The 20,951-nt window shown below is 42.5% G+C and overlaps 2 protein-coding genes across 17 annotated transcripts in view; one reads left to right on the top strand and one right to left on the bottom strand.

Moving 5' to 3' along the window:
- ARVCF (ARVCF delta catenin family member) overlaps positions 1–20,951 on the bottom strand; it is a 215,063-nt gene that overhangs the window by 5,853 nt on the left and 188,259 nt on the right. For 15 of the 16 annotated variants that reach the window (XM_052690950.1, XM_052690955.1, XM_052690947.1 and 12 more), the window contains 8 exons: positions 12,423–12,550; positions 11,372–11,522; positions 9,891–10,083; positions 9,190–9,301; positions 8,524–8,614; positions 7,958–8,011; positions 3,437–3,528; positions 834–947 (listed from right to left, as the gene is read on the bottom strand). In XM_052690950.1, coding sequence (XP_052546910.1) covers positions 846–947; positions 3,437–3,528; positions 7,958–8,011; positions 8,524–8,614; positions 9,190–9,301; positions 9,891–10,083; positions 11,372–11,522; positions 12,423–12,550 — 923 coding nt within the window. In that variant the 3' untranslated portion in view covers positions 834–845. The remainder of the gene's footprint in view (positions 1–833; positions 948–3,436; positions 3,529–7,957; positions 8,012–8,523; positions 8,615–9,189; positions 9,302–9,890; positions 10,084–11,371; positions 11,523–12,422; positions 12,551–20,951) is intronic. The other variant, XM_052690943.1, reaches the window with a different exon arrangement.
- The window catches only part of RANBP1 (RAN binding protein 1), a 251,354-nt gene continuing 239,964 nt past the window's right edge, over positions 9,562–20,951 (top strand). Inside the window, exon 1 of the mRNA XM_052690991.1 lies at positions 9,562–9,567. The gene's annotated coding sequence lies outside the window, so the exon portion shown is untranslated. The remainder of the gene's footprint in view (positions 9,568–20,951) is intronic.

Below are 20,951 nucleotides of genomic sequence, written 5' to 3'. Positions count from 1 at the left end.
CGCTTTTGGGAATTTGAGCCTCAAAGGCCTACTGTCCACTCCAATGGCCTTTGCGACCGTTTCTTAGGTGTTCCTTCAGCCAGCCAGGGGCACAAAATCAGCTATTCCAAATGGGGCATCACGTCTGACAGTGACGGATGGTACAACCAGGGTAGAGCACTGTCTAGCAAAACAGCGGGAGACAGATTAGCAGTAGCAGGAAATAAAGGAAGGATAGTGACATTATAAGGGGCTTGGCTCATGGCAAAGGCAGAGAGCTGTAAGGCCACTAAATGGCGCCTTTCTTTAACGGAATAAGAAAGAATTGGGAAGTGGGAGCTTGATGTTTATTGTGCAATCAAAATCACCTCCCCTTGCAAAGTAACTGTGCACAGGCAGCAGCTTTCTTGCAGATGGGCATGGCTTTGTAATTCTAGGGAACCTCAGGGGACATCCATAAACAGAGAAGGATAGGCTTTTTCTTTTAGTCTCAGGCTAATCCTTCTAATGAGTCTGAAGGGAAGAAAAAAAATCGTTGGAAGTAGAAAAGCACTATTTAAATCCATTCCCATGGCCTTCCAGGAGAAATATTCCACATTCTGGCTGACGGCCAATCAGTCAAGATACTACTGTGCTGTCTGGTTATTTGACAGATTATTTTTTAATCACACAGGAGTGTTTGATTGAGTTTCATTAAAGACACAATAAATAATATAAATACCACGTTTTCAAATGCATTTTCCTTTCTCTGAAAGGACTCAGTTAGCAGTTAGCCTTGTAGAGATTCCACAGCTAAACAGATCATGCAAAAGACAAGTTAATCACTAGCACCAATTACCATTAAAATGACCTACCATGCATGCAAATTAGACCCAGGAGTCAACAGGCTGGGGTTTAATGTCACGAGCATCCACCAGATTCACCGAAGCCCTGTTACTCCTGTTAATGTTTTTCCTATTTGTGTCATTCTGCAGCACAGGGTGAGGAGTTAAAAGCAAAACAGAGCGGATTAATCAAACAAAGCCACAAAACAAGTCAGCTCAAAGGAGCACAAGGGAAAATTAGTGGTGGAGAAAGAAACAAGATCAGCAAAGGCACAATACCAACAAGAGCACTTGCAGCAGCCAAAGGCTGCACTTCTCTGCCACCCTTATTCAAAATGCTTGGCCACTCTTGAGCCTCAAAGCCTTGGTTATTGAACAGTTTAGAAACCAGAAGACCCCGGAGTTCTCTTTCACAGGACAGGGAAAAGCAGCTTTGCTCCAGCTGAGGACGCACCAGTGACTGTTTTTGAGGCACATAACAAGTTGAATTCTGGCAGCCCTTTATCCCTAAAACCGGGAGGTAGCATAAAGTACGGCTGGCACATAACTGAGGTGAAGTATTTTTCATCCTGTTCCTCTAAAAGCAAAGCGACTGCTGCCTGGAACGCTGGGTTGTGCTTCTGCTCAGACATACATGAGTTTGGGCTGAGCGATATGACTTTGAAAATCATGTCCATGAACTCTGAGTGCCAAAAATAACAAGTATTTGTTAACTCTTCTGCCTTAGTCTATTTTCTCTGGAAAGACATCTTCTGTCAAGCTTGTACTGATCAAAATACTCATGTCACTTCATGCATCTGTTCTCACTGCATCCTCATGATACACATTACAACTGTTATGAGGGGACAGAAAGTTTACACCTTTGATACTGGTTCGAGCTGGGCCATCTCTTGTCACTTCAGAGCAACACCGGAGGAGGGAGCACATGCTCTGAATTCAGTAATCAGGTTGTATCAGTTGCAAAAAAAAAAACAACCCACAAATGAGGGAGCACAACCACCTCCAAGGGGCAAGGTGAGAGTGTGCTCTTCTGTCTTCACCAGACCCTGTCAAGCAGAAACGTACTGGGAAGGTTTAGACAGGAAGGTGATCACTGGTGGATTACTTTAATAGTGTTATCACACATCTGGACTTAGCAAAGAAGCTGCAAGATGACTAAACAGGAGAACTGTAACGGCTGCTCTCTTATCAAAGAGCTTTCTGAGTGGCAGAGGCTTCCTGAACAACCTACTGCCCTGATTTTCACTTCTAGGACTGTTCAAAAGAGAAAAGGGGTGGGAAATGAGCTTCCCGCTGAATCTGAGAGATCAGTGTTTCACATCAGCCACATTACTCCAGACCATTTAGTCAAGGCTTACTGGTTCACAACAGGAAGCCATGTTTGGCACTGCAGAGTTGACACAGGACAATGAGCAATTATATTAAAAAGTTTCACTGGGCAGCCTCCAGCAGAATGCAACCATACCCAGAACTGGCAAATTGAAAAGGAGCGAACTGTGCTTAAAACTGCAGCTGGATTTAAGCCATGCTCCAGCATATACCTTCACAGAAAGGGAGGACACAGAAAGAAATACATGAACACACAAAGAAATGCATGAATTCACATAGGCGGACTGATACAGAAGGGTATCTTCCTGGTCCACAAACAGCAGAAAGATTTTTCTGCAAATCACATTTTAATTTCACTTCAATACAGTGTTTTTCTTTCAATTCACTCAAGTTTAATTGTTTCCAGTGAACACAAATCACCTGGATTTTCTGATATTATCAGCAGTATGCTGAAGGTTATAAGGCAGCTTTTTACAGACTAACAATGGTATTTCCTATCACTGATTCTTGGTTCACTGAATCTTTTCTTTTTCCCCCTCAGAAATTACCTACCTTACAAACTTGTTTTGAGGCCAGGGAGAAGTTATGGCCACAGCATTGTTAGAAACATCAAGCAACGTTTAAATAAAAAGATCCACTGAAAAGGCATAGCAATGAAACAGAAATTCAACAGAATCCACTAAGATACATTTGCACACAATCCTCAAGGCAAAACACTTTATGAAGAGAGATCGTTGCTGTTGCTGTTAAATTAGAAAATGGTCTAAATTTGTTTTTCGAAGGCACTCAGAAGCACATCTCTCCTTCCCCTCCATCTCCTTGGCTCACACCCACTGCCTACAGTCAGGACTCCCAGTGAGTGCTGGTGAAATGCACGCTGCTCACCGCACTGCCCTAGGCAGGTGCACAAGCTGACAAGTATTTCTCATGGTGAAAACAATAAAGCAGTGTGATGTTTCGAAGCGACTGTTCTCAGAATGAAGACTGAATGCAGTTATTCACTATAGGCAAGGGAATGCTGCCTGCACAAAGATTTTCTTACAACCTCATTCATTTACAAGGACATATCAATTGCCTGCATTTACTTCTGCACTGGAAAGCAGCATTTTGTTTTTATTTCTAGTTAGCCAGTGCTAGGATAGGAAACGCTGCTTTTATCCTAACATTGGGCAAGCAAAAAACAAAGACACCAAAAAAACCCTTTGCAGCCCTCTAGTGAGTAACTGCCCTGTTCTTGCTGAGCACACCAGGCTCTGTTTCTTCCAAAGGCACTGACTAGCATTAAGCAATCAGGGGAATCTCACTTTTAAAGGTTCTTTCTCTGAGGCGTCCCCTGTGCTGTCGCTGGTCTTGTATTTGCGCTCCTTGTCCCGGCGATCGATGGTAGAGTAGCCATCTGAGGAGGAACATATGACAGTTAGGCACGGAGCACAACGAAGAGCAGAACAGAGCTGATGTGAGCAGCATTCTTCAGCAAAGAAACAGGAAAATAGACCATCAGATCCCAAAGATGCTGGCAGCCTGCCTCTCACATATGCTCCAGCTCTGAAATTTTACTTTCTCCAGTTTAAAACAGAAAAGCTTTTTTTTTTTTGTATCGCTGCCAGATGCTGGCACTCATTAGCAAGCAGAACTGTTTTCATCCCAACCTACTGCAGTTTTGTAGTGTGCCTAAGGAAAGCAGCAAGTTGTCATCTCAAGCCCTGTGGCTAATGAGCTCCAAATTCAGCTCAAATCTTGTGTTCCTTGCTTAGCAGCCTGATTAATTGGCTGTGTTCATTCTTTGAATGCTCTGCAGCATGTTCCCACTCTTCCTGAGCCTGACTATTAACAGGACATAACAGTAATTTGAAATAGGCCCTTTCGATGCATTGAGAAAAGGAGACTGTTGAGCTGGAAGAAATCTTGATGCAAACCCCGCTGTGCCAGGACTGCCTTTCATTCCAAAGCAGCACCTGATGGTGCTTTTTCTCCTGACAACTAAGAAACAATATGAAAGTGTGATTAGCACACGAAGAAAAGTGTGAGAGAGCATTATAAAGAAACAGCTTTATACATTTCAGAATATACTCTGCTCTGAATCAGTCCAGCCAGCACAAACCTGGATTTCTTCTCGTGATGCATCAGATTTCCCTCATTATCAGTTACAAATAGATTGTTTCCTGCTCCGTAATCTGGAGTAAATGACACTCCAATCTATGTATTCCTGTAGGCTTTTGTTGTTACCTGTGTAACTGAGAGATCATTCATGTTTTCATGTTCTGACAAACCGGGCTCTCAGAAGACCACAAAAAGTTCTACCCAAAATGTGCATCTCTTGGCATATTTCCTTGCTGCAAAATGTCACTAAGAAAAAAAGTTTTTCTGTGGGGTTTCCGTGGCACAAAGAGGCTCTGTTTGCCCACATGACAAAAGCAGCCAGAGTGACTTGTACCAAACACCACAGCTCTGTATGATACTTATGCTGCTCACAGTTAAGTTAATTTTGAAAGAGCTCAAGCTTTCTACACGTCTCAGGAATCAAAGTGCAGGTAGACCTGAGGTAGCACTCATAATATCATGGCTACTAACATTACTTAACCATGCTGATTAAAAATAACTAAAGAATTTGAGATGCACACGAAGTACACAGATTTTAAAGCACTGCCACACAGTCACTCTGTTGACAACAAAGAAGTTAATGTTACTGGCTATTCCTTTTGGAGAAAAAAAAAAAAAAGTAAAGCCCAAAGCCTATCAGTTGCATCCAGCCAGAATTTGTGGAGGAATGCATAATCAAACATTCTCCTCAGAATGTCCAGCATGAATCTTACTGGTTAAGTTATATATTAAAGATTCATCATTCAGTTAGGAGTACATTGCTCCTAAATACAGGTAGATACACGAATGATGGAAGCATGCTGACTCACAGTAATTTAGCACTCAACTGAGAGGCAGCTCTTCACAGTCAAATTTCAATTATACTCACAACGGTGTAACGAATCTCTCTGCATTTCTTTACTAATATCAAGGGTGATCCCAAAACATTTTAAAATCAATTGCTAAGATACAAAGGGAAACCTTTAGCCCACCCCCAGAAAGCAATAGCCATTAAGATGAAGTATGGCAGCTTTAGTATTTCCCAGGTAACAAGGTTAGAATAAAGACATCAGTAATGAAAAGCTTAAGAGCATGGCAGTTCTTCAGTACTAAAGGCAACAACAAAGTAAACCCCACGCTCAACAGAAATCTAACAAAGACTGGGCAAAAAATTCCAAGGTTTTGAAGTTTGTTCTGTCAGCCGTGTGCCCTGCATGCTACTGGTGTCGCACACATCAGCACCAATGGAGACAAGCTTCTGAAAACCAAGCACTGTGCTGCAACTCGGTCAAGACATGAGGCAGCAGAGATCAGAAGATCACGACTGGACCTAATAAGATGAGTAACGTCTTGAAGAAGGCTGCATCAGAAAAGTAATACCTCCGTCCCCAAGGATCACACCTCTCCAGGACTAGTGAGTGCTTCTCTCATCTTCCAGACTGATCCTGAGCAAGTTTTATCCAAATTAACTCTGCTTCTGGGGCATGAAGGAGACCTATGCTTTTCTTACTGCTCCAAGGTATAAATGCATTTTTCTCAGTTAATATAATCTAGTTTATAGACAAAGTTATGTTGGTCAGTAGAGGCACTTCGCATTCTTAGCTTGTTTATTCCTCTCACCTCTCACCTTTCTCCTCATCGTCTCTATCGCTTTACCAAGTATCTGCCATTCATTCTGCAGCAACATTCTTATGTCATCACAAATGTCATGACCAAATGCCTTCTGAGTGTCAATCCATCTATGCTCTCACACAGCTCTCAACTTACAAAGACCCACAAAGAAGGAAGGGAAGAAAAAGGAGAAGTTATGCCTAAAGACATGCAGGTATGAGAGGAACTTCTGAACTACGCATTTTTCTTTTCAACAATTCTCAGCTCTCTAATGATATTGGCAGATTGACTGCATCTTAGCTGAGGCACAAGTACAGTTTTGGAGGACTCAGATTTGGCGCAGAGCCTTGAGATCACAGTTCTGCCACTCCTGCAGGCAGCTCGGGGTCACAGCCACCCTGAGGCAGCACTGCGACAGTAAGCATCGCTGATCTTCAGATGATGCTGTGCAGAATCTCCTGCCCAGAGCTGATCAAGTCTGGCAGACCAGAGCTATCTCTGCACAAGGCCGTCTACTGCATCCCACAGTAACTTATCACACACGTTTTTCCATTTCCCAAGGTAACCAAGCTCAGCCCAGGTGCTCTCACTGCCTCACACAACAGGAAGCTGACTGGTCCAGTACTGTCAGTCAATGTGGAACACATCCTTCTTTATCTCCAGCCATTAACGATGAATTAATTTCCCTTACTGAGAAGAATGACAGTAAGTATCAGCTAACAAACTGAGATAACAACAGCATGCTGCTTTTTGCAGTGTTGGTAAAGAGGCAACATCAGTATAGCAGTAAAGGGCCAGGTAGTCCTTGTTCCAGAATGGAACAATATCCACCGTGAGGTTAAAACCAGAACACTTGTCCTAGGCAGCTTCTCCTGTAAGAACGCGCATGAGATACGTAACGTGTAGCATTCAGAAGAGCATGAAGGCAAGAGATGAAGTATTTTTATTCTGATTTCCTAAAACTAAGGATAGTATATTGGACAAATTCATGCACTCCCTTCTCAACTGATCTCTGAAACCACAGAAAGTTAAGCCATATTGGAGATGAAAGTACTCAGGAGATGGGATCAGGAAAACTTCAGATTTCATCTTCTAACAGCACTGAAAGAATCGCAGAACAGAATGGCTCAGGCCATCTGCCTGATATCATACATATGCAGTTAATTTGCATTTCTCTTGGTACTGAGATATACACCAGTAACTCCTGAAAGCACGAGGAAACAATTAATCCTGAGCCTATAAACATTCAGCACTGCCCAGAGTGCAGCACCTGCTTGCAGGCAGTTACGCTGCCATGCAATCTTCTCTGGAGTTACTTTCTTCCACTGTGAGAACAAGTGCTTTAGTGTTCCCTTAGGCTAAATACATACTGACAGGTGGACTGAGGACAGGTGTACCTCATTTTCTAAGAATACAAAAGGTAATCAGTATCTGTTACTCACCTTGGTTCTAACTTAATAATTTTTCAGCTACGATCACAAATGGCAGTATATCAAAGAGTTTCATTTCAAGGCATTAATATGAGTATCTCAAAAAGTAGTACTGGAAATATTAAATCAAATTCCCAAGAGAGCAGGCAGTGCCTTTATCTGCCTGAGCAAAGCAAAAACCCACAATTTTGCAAGTCAGAAATTGCAGTTTATCAGTCTCAAAGCACATCACTGACAGTAGCTGTAAGTTCTCCATCTGAAGGACAAGTCTGGCTCAGTCAGATGAAGGTAAATGAAAAGTAAAGTCAGGAATACTGCATGTATCAACATTCATGTGTTACCTACACAAAACAGAGGCAGAATAGATTTAAGCTCACTTTGAAGTAACTTTTCAACTTTATCCTGTTTCCAAATTGTAACACAGAATGCAGCTGCCTCAAGGGGACAGAGGCTCGAATGAAAATTTCTGTGCTATGCTTAAAGTAGTGGATAAATTAGCGTGCACACTGTACGTGCATTAAAGACAAAGGGAAAGAAAGGAAGAAAATGGCAACAGCCAACCTTTTGAAGGGTAACATTCTGTTTTTAAATGTCAACTTTATCCATCTGAGAGAGTATGACTCAAAGGAAAGTTGAACTTTCCTGTAAGTGAAAGTGTGTGCTCTACTGAAACAGACACAAGGTTTGATCTATGACTGAATTTACCTGGGCCAAGCTCATCCATAGGTATCATATCACGACTCCCAGTTTTCTCATTATCTGTAAGACAGAAGCATGGAATAACTGTAACTGTTCAAGTTACATCTGCTTTTCCCAACACCTGGTACTTTTAAATTAGTCTCAGAACCAGAGAGGTCCTTAAAGTACTGGATTCAGACCTGGAGAAAAACTTTCAGCTGCCATCCATTCAGAAAGGAAAATATAATTTAAGCTCTCCAGACAACACACGAAATCCTTACTTTCTGCTTTGGACAAACCTCCACTTAACAAGCTTCTCTTAAGTTCCACCTTACAACTATCCCAAATTCTCCCAGATCATTCTAACTGATCCTGCTGTTTTCTCAACTTGCTCACAGTACTGGCAGTGCACATTTTGCAAGAGAAGGAAAACTACAGACTATCATCTCGTTACTGCGAGTTAAAAAGCACTGTACAAATAATACATTCACTCCTTCCAGTCTTGCCCTTCCTTCCACTTCCCATAACACTGTTGTGGCAAACTCAGCAAGCAAGCAAAACACATACAGAAAGTGGAAACCAGCAGAACCGACCTTGGCTCTTATCCACCAGCGGCAAAGTGCTGTCATCATAGCCAGACCTGCCAGCAGCAGCCTTGGAACTCTTTGGCGTTGCAGAAACAGACTTCAAAACAAAAACCAGGTAAATATGAAACTGCTGTTCTGGGAAATCAAACAAGTAAACAGTGTGAAGTAAGATCACATTCTGGTTCCAAATCCACTCCTGTTACAGCACGGCAGAGGAGTTTTTTTAATTTTATTTTCATACAGATTTGTTAGTGGAATTTTTTTTTTGTGTGTTATCTACACCACTGCACTGTTGGTCTGTAAAAGGAGCTCAACCTTGTCAGAAGAGAAGGTAAGGAGGCTGCACATCCAGAACTAGTGACTGCCTGAAATAAAGTTCATATGAGAAAAAACACAGTTGACAGAAGGCATGCGAAGTCTCCCTTGAGCAAAGCACATGCACTTGGCCCACATAACTTCCAAAAACTAAAAAGCTACATTTCATAGACCAGTGAAAAACTGATCCATGAAGTGCATGATGTTACAACTGAACAGGTTACAGTATTTTTCCATTACCTCAAAGAACAGAATTCAAGCGTGTTCCCTACCAGACACCAATACTGCACTGTGAGGCACCTTCCAGTCAGCTGATTTCCATAACTACTAACTAAACCTAAGACCCAGCATTCTTACCTGGAAGTGTGATTTGTTCCAGCCATCTTTCTGCAGAGCATTCCGTAACTCCTTGTAGCTCCAGATCATCTGAAGAACGTGAGATGCTGCTTTTGTTTCTCGAGGAGACTGGCTGATTTGCAAAATAAAATCACAATGTTAAATATCAAGCAATATAGGATTATTCATATGCCAACTTCTCTGCACCAAAACAATATCCAGAAGGTACCTACTACTTCACAGAGCTATCCATTGGCTTATCAGTTTTAAGATGTATGTAAAATAATTCAGTGACTTCTTCACATGTACAGGTATCTGCTGACAAAAGAACCCAAGAAGTCAGAATGTGCAGATTTTTGTGTTTTCACACTGCCTTCGTGGGCAAGCACGGACACCAGGGTGCTCTTGTCATTTTGTAGTTGTCACTAATAGAAAGCAGATGGATTTCATTCTGCTTGGATTTATTTACAGAAAAAAAAGAAGCACAACAAACACACACAAGGTCTGAGCTGCCTTTAGCCAAAACAATTACTGCACATCCTTAAACACTTTATTTAAAACACAAATCTACCGAGAGGGTGACTTTTTATTGTGTATGTATTTGTTTAGCTACACTTCTGAAAGGCTAGAATAGCTTCAGAAAGCAAAAAACTACAGTGCATTGTGGTATTTTCAAGTTTGCAGTGAGCTTTTATACATTTTGCTTTCATCTGTTCCCTCACCTTGACTTGCTGATTGCCACCAGCTTCTGAATGCCCTGTGTCTGGATCAGAGACCTTGCATTTTCTGAGCTGTCAGTAATGATTTCGTGGATTGTATTCAATACAGCAACCACTGTATCCTCTTCCAGGTTCTTTGCAGATCTCTGCTGCCTGCTAGGCAAATTTCTAACCAGCTCACTCATGGCATAACTACCTGGAAAAGTGGAAGAGATACCACTGGTCAGCCCTAGTAATCCTTTCAGCTTCCCATCCTGAATGAAAAGTTCAAGGGTGCTTGCCAGGTTAAAACAATTAATAATGCAAGTGTTTTGAACATCATGACTGTGACTTTATGGTGCATTTATCATTCATTATTTCAAGATGACTAAGAGTTGATATCCAAAACAGAACTCCTTCATCATGAATACTAAAAGGCTAAGAGGGGAAAAAAAGCAGATTTTATTACGATTTTACAGCCAGCATCTATCATACTTCACAACGCCTGAGGCAAAAAGCATCCAGTAGCTGCTGCTACCGCCACATATTCATGCTGATACACGCACATGGTTTACTCAGTGTAGCCTTCCAATAGGCCTTCTGGGGCAAGGTGTGCAGCCACGCATCTATTAACCTTCTTCCAACAAAGGTAAGAGCATTTCCTCCTGGGTGCAGTTAGCCTTCACATCATATGGTACTGGAGAAAAACCAAGGAGCTGGGAGTTTATCACTCCCACGTGTGTGTCTGCACCATTCACCTAGCTACACCTCTGAACTATTAAAAGAGAAACCTGATGTGTTAGGGCAGAATTCCACCTGGCCACTTGTTAGTATCAACTTGGATGATGGCCCTGAACAAGTGCTGAATACTTCCTGGTCTGACAAGTCACAGTTCAAACAGACATCAGTTAAATACAGAGGCATCCAGAGGAAAACACAACTGACAGCTGAATCTTTCTGATTACATGCACACAAATGCATATTTACCCCACTAGAAAAGAGCTAGTGAGCACTGCTGAAAAACTATTTTGAAGACTATGTCTCTGGTAAGTTGTTTAGTATCCAGTTTCTACAGTACCTGCCACAGGAAGGAGGTCATGATGGAAAAAAAAAGGGAAAACTCCAGATTTTCCTTCATGACCCCAAACAAGCTCAGCCACTCTGATCTCAACAGTGGGCCTAAGGAGGAACACAGCTGCCAGCAACCTCTGCATGTGACCAGTAGCGCGCTCCGTGCCAGACAGAGCTAAGAGGCAGTCTGCTAACCCACCCAGCAAAAATCTGTCTTTCAGTCCTTAGGAATCTCTCCTTAAACCATGGCCTGTTTAAGTGGACTGGAAATACATTCTGAGATGACAACCTTTCACTTGGTGGCTACACAGAATAATCTTGGAGAACAGTGATAGAAACTGCATACAAAACGAATCCTCAGACAGCTGACAAAAAGGAGATGTCTCTCAAAAGCATCCAAGATTCCAGCCTGCTAAGAAAAGTTCTGAAGATACCTATAAGGTCTTTATTGCGGCGATCCATGGAAAGGTTTCTCAAAGCAATTGACACAGCCCTCACAACCTTGTCAGAGTCGGACTGGAGTAGCTCCACAAGCACTGGCAAACCTCTCTCCTTCCGCACTGTTGCACGAATGTATGTGGACCACTGAACAAAACAAGGGAAAAAGAAACAAAACAAAATACAGTGAGCTCATATACCCACTCTTTCTTGCCTTTGGCATTTCTTTCAGTGCTGCAATTCTTTTCTTTCTCCCGTGAACACCAGTTAAGATGTGTATGCTGATGCATCTGAAACAACCTATCAGTCACGTTCATCAAGCACCACAGAGAAAACAATGTGGAGGTTCAGCCTGCAGCTTAGTAAGCTGATGGAGAAAGAGGACAGAAATGGAAGGAATTTCATTTGCCAGCCAGCATCTGTTCTGTACACATCACAGTGTGAAAACACATTCCCCTGGATTAGGAAAAATAGGTCATTTGCAGGGAACAGTAAGGCATCCAAAGCATGTTATCTTCTTCCACCTTCAATTTTGTGCTATTTTACTCTGTTTCACGATTGATTTTAAAATAGGTATTCAAGACAGTTGCAAAACACCACCCTGCTGATCTTCAGGCTTCTGCTCGCTCCAGGTTTGCCACACAGCTCTAGAAATGATCAGGTATTGAGCATTAGCTGATTAGTAGTAGGGTTGGCTCAGAGAGAAAATCAGAGGACACTTCATAGTACAGTTTCTGACAGCCTAATGAATTAAGCATTCACAACAGGACCATCTAACAACGAGCTTTTCTGAAGGGACGTGGCAACAGTTAAGTAGTTTAAGTAGTAAAACCAGCTCATGGTTAAATTGTCACGAGCTCAGTGACATTTGCACATAAACACCATCTGTTCAGAAGATGCAAAGCATCTTAAGTGGGCAAATGAATCGGAAATAATTTCTTCACCTTCTTCCTTCTTAAAGGGCACAAGGTAACAGTGCAGTTACAAGGGATGTAGCTCTGTTCTTTACTTGCATCAAGTAAGGACTAAAGACAAGATTGCACTCACAGTCCAGTTGCCAGCACTGAGATTCTGCAAAGCCCCTGCTGCAGCTTCCAGGGTGTTAAAGTTCTGACTTTCGGTGAGGATGGAAAGGTACAGTCGGACCACATCTGGTTGGTACAGTAATTCAAAGCCTGCAGGTGGGGAAGAGGACAATGGAAGTAAAAAGAGAAAAGTAGAGAAGGCATGTATGAACAAACACAGAACATACCTTTATTTAATCACATCAGAGAGCAGCTGAGAGAAAGCTGTGCTATGGAAAGAAGGGTTTCTGCCATATTCAGAATATTTCATTCACTCCTGTGAACGCAGTGCACATGGGAACTCACCTACAGGACATTCAGCTAGACTGAAGGTCCCTTTGATTGCTAGTAAGTTGATCATTCTTTCTGAAATCTGTGCTGTGCTATGTAACTGTCTAGCAGGTTGAGTACATGTAGTACACATAGTAACAAGGTGGCATGAGACAATGACAGAACAATTCTTATTTTGCATCTGTAGACTGTAACTTCAACTTGCACTCCTTTTATTTTTTTCATTCAAACTGTCTCGGACATCAACAAACAGGTCACAGAGAGCAAGCTGCAATCCCATCATCCACCCCCTTCTCACACCTACGTAAGGAAAGAAAGATGTCAGAATGACTAGAATTCTCAACTGGTAGGAGAGGGAGAAATACTGCCTCCAGTTCAAATATTAGGTAAAGAAGTACACCAGCATTGCATTACACTGGGAGACTGCAACAGACACATAACATCTCAGTATCCACAGAGTCACTGCTGCAGCTCTGCAATTTAGGCACGTCAGGAATGGGAACTATTCCAGCTCTGCCATGCATTTCCTTTTGTGACGCTGAGTAACTGACAGTAGCATCCGTGTCTCAATTTCCTCATCTCCAAAGATTAGGATTTATCCATCTAAGCACAGTACGAGGGGCGCTGCTTCAGACAAGGACTGAAGTGGCAGTTCCACGTTAGTAACAAATCGTGGATATTTTCAAGCAATCCTACCTACCCTTTGTCACTAAGTGCCTCACAACACTGAATTGATGAAGGAGGAATATGCAAGCAGCCAGTTAGAGCACTTCTCCATCAAATAGGATCAAGGAGATTGTAGTGTTGTTCAGAAAATTTCAACAACAAATAACTTGCCTAGAATTGCTTTGGTGAGTGCAGGAAAGCACAAACCACCTACAGGTAACAGAGACACAGCTACAGTGACTGCAGCTGTAAGACATTTCTGAACTGATGGCTTTCGGGGAGTTTGCAATTAGCAGGTGTTACTCGTGAAAACATTCATGGAAAAAAGAATGGCATGAAAGCAAGTATGAAGGTATGGACGAGCCTGAGGAAGCAGGAAATGTGAAGCCTGTCCTTAATAGAAGGCTTTTTTTTGTATGTACAGACAAAAAGAATGTTTCTCACATAGCAAGATGCTGTCCCACGAGTGTAGCATAACTCAAAGCAAGTTTTCCACTAGTAAGACAGGAAGCCTACAAACAGAAATCACGCCCTCTCTTCAATACTTTCTCTTCACAAATCACCTCCTATTCAAATACGTACTTTTATCATATTTCAGACATCTCAAATCAAACCCAGAAGCAAGAGAACTGAAAAATGCTATTCTATCAAATGGATATACTGTCAGAATCTTCCTTTTAGAAATCCTCCATCACTGAAGAGGACTAAAAAGCGTTCTAAAATGAAAGCCTTACATTCTAGCTCTGCTTTTCCCTATTTTTCATCATAGTTATCGCTGTGGCACTATGTTAGCCATGATCTCTCAAAACCCTAAACCTCATCTAATATTAACCTAATATTAATTAATTAACTAATATTAACCTCATCTAATGTTAACATAAGGCCACGTTGGATGTACAGGGCTTATTTATCCCTTTGAAGACACACTTTATCAGCCCAGGCTTTCTTTACTCCACAACAGAAAACTGATCAGCTCCCAAGCATCCACGAGCTCCGTGCTGTCTTACACATTCCCTGTCCAGCCTCCTCACATGCATTCCAGCATGCAGCCATGCTTTTTGAACTGCTGGATTGTTAATCTGCTGCAGACTGCTTTTACTGCCACCACTTGCCTGTTATGTGACACCTACAGATAAGTGCAAGCTGCAACAGGTGGCAATCCCCAAAGGCATCCTGCCAATCCATAGCACCTTCTCCCCTCTTCCCTGCTGTCCTCTCCTTGCACTGGGATCACTGCCCCCTGTATTGAATGCTTAGAAAAACTCCAGTTATGTAATACATGAAGCATGAACAGCTGTACAGCTCTTCTCTGTTCCGTGAATAATAGTGACTATCTGACTCCAGTCTGACCTCCACATCACCTCTCTCCTCTGCTGCTTCACAAGGTGAATTGGCAATCCCAGGACTCCTCAAGAAAAAGCACTGCTGCCTGCTAAGTGCATAGTGTTACTTTCCTGAACACTAACACTTAACAAATCTCTTAGGATAGCTTACCAGAATTTGGAAGCTGTGTTACCTTTCACGGAAGCTTAGCTGAAGCATGAATCAGATATGCAAAAAAGCTGAAAGTTCATTAATTTTCAGAGAAAACTCATGCAGAGCATGTACTGCGTCTGTACTTGAGCTCAGAGTAGCCTGCCACTGAGCAGAGTGCAATTCTGTACTCAGTCTTCTGATGGCTTTGTTCTAAATTGCCTGGCCATAACTACAGCATACTTGGCAACTGCCCCACAAGTTGCCCTCTCCTTTAAGTGCAGTCTAAAATTTACCCTTTCTGTTCCCTTTTGGTTAGACATCCTTCCTTCCTTCCTTCTCAGGGTATAAATGCTGAGAAGCACACAGAAGCAATAACCCTCTCACCTCCACTTACGTCCTGCAGACAGAGCTGTATTCCAGTCACGCACCTCTTGCTCCCTTTCTGTCATTACTTCTCTTCATGCATGGAAGCCTCTCCTTTTTCCTACTTACTAATGTTAGAGCATCTCAAAAACGTCCCCATACTGTTCAGTAACACACAGCATTTCTTCTACCAATCACCAACGCGTTTTTGCTTTGGGCTGCAATCCCTCAGCTGCCTGGTGAGCAATTCTCACTTCATTCCATATGACCCCATTTTCCAGCTGTATTTATGCTGCCCTGTTAACATCTGTTTTAAAAGGAGTTAATAAATGCTATACACCATATATGAGACCTTCTCCTCGCTCATGTCACTCCCCACCTTGGGGACCTCCACCTGCTGCCAGCAATGCATATAATCTGTGCTAGCAAACTGCAGGCAGGGGTTGGTAAACCAAAGTGTTAGGAAAGACTCTCATGGACAACTGCTCATGAGCAGAGATGAGGACCTAACAGTAATAAAGTTACATCTCCACCAGAGGGTTTCTCCCTCATTGACAGCAAGCTGACACTTTTCATAAGCATTATACTCTCCTAAAAAGAAACAAACAAGTTTTGTATTTTCTCCATCTATCTCCTGTCCTAATGAGTCCAGCTTTGCTATTTATAGGATGCTATTTGTCTGAGTTATTATCAATTTCCTTCCAACATTGCATGGAGGCCTTGCACATCTTTCTGCAAAGCGCTTCAAGCACGTTCCTGGGAAGCACAGCTGGTCTCACCTCCATTAAGCACCTGCTTCTCTTCTAAACTGATTTCCTTAATTTCAGGATCATCTTAATTATTTTTTTCAGGTAATGCTGCCTTTGTGCAATCTACAGCTAATTGCTTATATCCCCCCCCTCTTTTTTTTTTTTTTTTTTAAAGAAAATGAGAAAAGGAGGGTCATTAGCAATCGGTAATATATCAAATGAGAAAAACAGCACATGCTTTTCTTTTTCTTTAAAAAAAGCTGTTATGGTTATAGCCCAGATTCAGCACTGCCCTACCAAAGATCATTTCTTTGTTGTTCTTTCATTTATTTCCAGAATAAATGAGACCTTTTCCTTAGGTTACAGACTCGTGCTGAGTTGCAATCTATACAGTTTCCTTCTGGAAAAGCATGGGGATAAATCTTTTATTTCTCCCCCCTCCCCCAACTCCATTGTAAAATGCAAAGCAAACCATTTGGCTATATTACTTTTTCCTTTTAGATAAATGGAAAATGCCTCAGACACTGATGTCACTGTGTCAGGCCTATTACAACATCTAAGCATTCTCCCCAGCTGCTGGCATAAATGTGTATACAAAGAAAGGTCTTCCACATTAAACTCACCTTCACCAACACACTGTGGTGTCAACCTTACGACAAAAGGAAGATGAGCTTCTCTGCATCCAAGTTGTTCAAAATGGGCAATGGGATCAATTCTGTGCCATGCTCACCCCACCAAGTGCTGCCAACTGGAGCATCCCTTGTTTGCCCACAGAACACTAACAGCACAGACAGCAATTTTAATCCTGAACGTAAAAAACCTGAGGAATGAACTGAAGATCCAAAGCAGCCCATTCAGCTCTCAGCCACACGCAGCAGCTCCTGGATCACCTCATCCACAAATTTACGTGCTTTCATTTTAGCATTTAGTGATGACATTGTGCCTATATACTTGACTACATTCTGGCAATAACAAACCATCTCATCAGGTTCCTCTCTCTGATATACCTGTTTAATCCCACATTTAGACATCTCTCTTTGGAGCAAAGTTGCTAAGCCTAATTCCCTTTACAACTCACACAATTTAGGAATTATTATCACCCTACAGGCACAGGCAACTATACACGTACATACACTGGTCAGATTAAGTCCTACTGCTGGAGCAGATGCGATGCTTTATTTTTTATTCTTCTAAAATCTCTGGCTTGCTGTTTCAAACAAGAGATTGTCATATGAGTTAGAAGGACACAGGGAGCATTGTAGGAAATAGAAAACAAAACAAAAAACCTTAGTTGCCGAGGGAAAAAAACCACCCTAAAGTCACTTAAATGAACTCTGACAATTACTTGTCTTTGCAGTATTTACTGAGATGTTTACATTACTGTTTTAATTCAGACCACTTTCAAAGCAAATTTCCCAACTGCCCGTACTCACTGCGCCTTAGTTCCCAACACACAGCACTTGCAGCACCATCTGGACACATCCTGGGATGAAACTAAACCAACAGATGCACTCCAGGACCACATCGAGGTGTGCTAACAAGGAATGCGAGCAAGTTCAAGAGCTGCTTGCTGATGTGCTCACTGTGCTGGGCAGCTCGGCGCAGGATGTGACAGCTACCGGCAGATGGAGCGAGAGCCCAAACCGCAACGTTTCTGCAAGGTCACACACTAACAGACTTGGTAGAAAAAAGAAAGCAGCTGCCTAAGTGAGCAGGAAGCTACGAGCCAAAAGAAGTAAAAAATCATGTCTAAAAGAAACTAGCAAGTTGATTGTGGAAGAAACGCTTCACAAATTTTCAGCTCCTGCCCTCTGTTGCTAGCATGCTGCAACCTCATTACACACTGTTCATGCTTTGCAAGTCGAACAGCTGTGAACCAGAATTCAGAATCTTCTACAGAAATATTTTCAGAACGTAAGCAGCCAATCAGTCTAGCAGTTCAACAGCTCCCATTCCAGGAATGCCTCACCCCACAGAACATTTAAAAAGGTGGGGGGGAGAAGGAGGGGAAGGCAGCTGGTTAGTTTTGTGACAACAGCAATCAGATCCTTAAAACAATACTAATAAAACAAACACACAGTAAACCCCATCAGCCCCACTCCATCTGTATGCTGTGTTTCAGCCCCCGGTCACAGCTTGAATGCCAACCTCAACTTGCAAGATTCTTCTAATTGAAAGTCTTAACAGTAGTGAAAACGCAGCCAGCTCCAGCAGAGCCAAATGCTCGGAGTCACTGATGGAGAATGCACCTTGACACAGATGCATATAAGCATATTGAATGTCACACAACAGAGGCATAAACTTGTTCAGTGGATGAAGCAGTAATAGGTAAAAGGTTTTTAATAGTCCTTGTAGCTTTCACTTCAATGTGCAGCACAAGGCAGGACAGGCATTACGCTTACTGCTGAGATTCAGTCAAGAATGCAGCATCCACCACCAAGCAGGAGCTCCAACAGTGGGTAGTGTTGAAAAGAACAACCAGAATAATATGGAACACATGAGACTCAAATCAGGCTTGAAAGAATGTTACGAGATTTTCTGTTTAGAAAAGGAACACCATAGTGTGTGACCTTCCCTGCCAATGTAAGTCGCACACAAGTTCTACAATTACATAAATACCTCCCAGTTTACCACCTAGTTCCACAATGCAAAAAGCAATGGCTTGCTAGCTAAAAGGGGAAGCAGCTCCCTCATGCCACAAGGATGTAACAAGGACATCAGCAGCACTTCAAAATGTGGAGGAATGCAAAAATAAAACAAGGAACTGATCTGCAGGGAAGGCAGAAGAGCAGCAAGGAAAGGGAACAGGAAGGCAAGGTGGTGCAGGAGAAATAAGGATGCCTGAGAAAACAGACTGTCTGTAGCTATTTCTATTATTCACATTTCTCAAGCTCCACAAGCTGTCACCAGGGTATCTCTCTTACAGAGATGACTTCCTATGAAATTGATTATATTTCATTTCGTATCAAAGAATATGCAATTTAACAGAGATGGCTCAATTAAACACAACCTATTTTGACCTTGTGCGAATTCCAATACTTCTGCTTTCTGTGAGCAAATATTTTAAGACTAAAACAGCTCTCCTTTTCCAAGCAGCATTCCTCCCAACAGCAACTGACGCACTGCCCAGTAACAAAGGCTTTTTTCAAGTCTATGCAGCTAAGTCTCTTGGCAACAGGAGATGTTCAGTTAACAACTCTTTCCTCTGTTCACTAATCAGTTGAGAAGGCTCTGGAGGACCAATACTTAATAAGGATCTGAATGGTGCTGCAGATAACTAGAGCACTACCCAAGCTACCCGTTCAAAAGGAGAATACAATGTCTCCATAGGCTGCTACTGAAGGGCAGGAAATACCTGGCAGCAAGGCTGATGCAGAGAATGAATTGCTGAAGGTCTCCTCTCAAAGCAATAGCAGGCATGATGGTGAATTGCAGCACGTTTAAGCTTTTGTAGGTCACTTTTAGTGGTGCTTTTGAGAAACACCATTATTACAAGCTGTAATGCTGAGGATCCAAAGTAAATGTAAAGCCCTTTCACCAAATGATTAAAATGGATGGCATGCAAATAGCCTCCTTTACCCCAGTCCTTGAAGACTTTACGTACACGAACTGTTAACACTGCTTTAGGTCTCCACCTGATGCAAAGTTATTTTTTATTTACTTCACAGTGATAACAGAATGTATTTTCTTTTGAAGGAGTAGGACAGACATGTTATTTCTAAAGTCTCACTGAACACCACTCTCTCTCTCTTTCTCTCACACATGGCACGCACCTTGGAGTCTCTTCTTTATAAGCTACATACCAAAAGCAATCTGTTTGAAAGCACAGGTTCCCCTTTTTCCACAGTCTGCTTGCCATGGTGTTTGCAAGCCCCCAGAATGGACTCCAAGCTCGAGAGTGCAAAACCCCAAAGTGAGGGGTGGTTCAAAGTCCTGGCTCACACAAGGAAAGGAACAAGAACAGAATTCTCAGCAAAGGTCTCCCAGCTCTGCCATGTTTCAGAGCATGATGCCTCTACTCTTGCAAGGGTATCGTGCTCAGGGTAGCTCAGGCACACCTTGGACTCTAAGCTACGGATGAACACTCCTGCTTGGAGAAATTCTGTGTACTCATGGTAGTTTTATGGGTAGTTTTATGGCAGTTTACTCCATCCTCAACTGCTATAGCATTTGAAGACAGAAGACAGATTAGGCGGATCACGCTGGCCATCCTACTGAGAGCAGATCGATACGCTAGGAAAGCAGAAATGCAAATGCTCCTGGATGCAAACAATCTTGCTTGCTGCCTCCAGGGAAGCTTTCTCCTTAAGCTACCAGGTTGGACACGTGCCTCTAACAGCTGTTACCAAAAGGACAGTGGGCACAGGGTTGATGCACATGGCACCAGGGACTTCTTAATCAGACAGCAATTTGGCCCGTGCATACAAGATCAATACCAAGCAGACCATCGATCACATTATGTTTCTCTGAGAGGGAAAACCTGAATTTCCAGACATTGTCTGCTGCAGAACAGCAGTATCAGAACAACAGTGGACAAGGTCAAATGTCCAGCCTTATTCTTTCAGACCTAAGAGACGCTGCTGCTATGATTGACCATGGCTGCTTCTGATGAATCTGTTCCTGTCTCCACTGCCATCCAGAATTGCACTTGACTGACTTGTTAATTTTTTTCTCCCAGAAAGGGCCCAGATGGCAGTGCTTGGTGACTGCACACATGCCCTGAGGGATATCTCCTTGTGTGTGGTACCAAACAGCTCTATTTTGTCACCCCTCCTATTCTGTCACAGATAGCAATTGCAAGGACTGCACAATCAAGCTAGAAATTAGAACACTGCTGATCCAGCCTGGCTTCTGGCATTTGGGCAAGTTTACATGAGCAGAGAACATGGAAAGCCAGGAAGGCGTCCTCTTACTGACCTCAAAGCTGTAACCACAAGTCAAGAACACACGGGGATGCCATAGTCATC

The sequence above is a fragment of the Tympanuchus pallidicinctus genome, unplaced genomic scaffold (genome assembly GCF_026119805.1).
Source record: "Tympanuchus pallidicinctus isolate F22 unplaced genomic scaffold, pur_lepc_1.0 scaffold28, whole genome shotgun sequence".
Taxonomy (NCBI): domain Eukaryota; kingdom Metazoa; phylum Chordata; class Aves; order Galliformes; family Phasianidae; genus Tympanuchus; species Tympanuchus pallidicinctus.
Note: the sequence above shows the minus strand (reverse complement) of the source record. Positions and strands in the feature narration are given on the sequence as shown.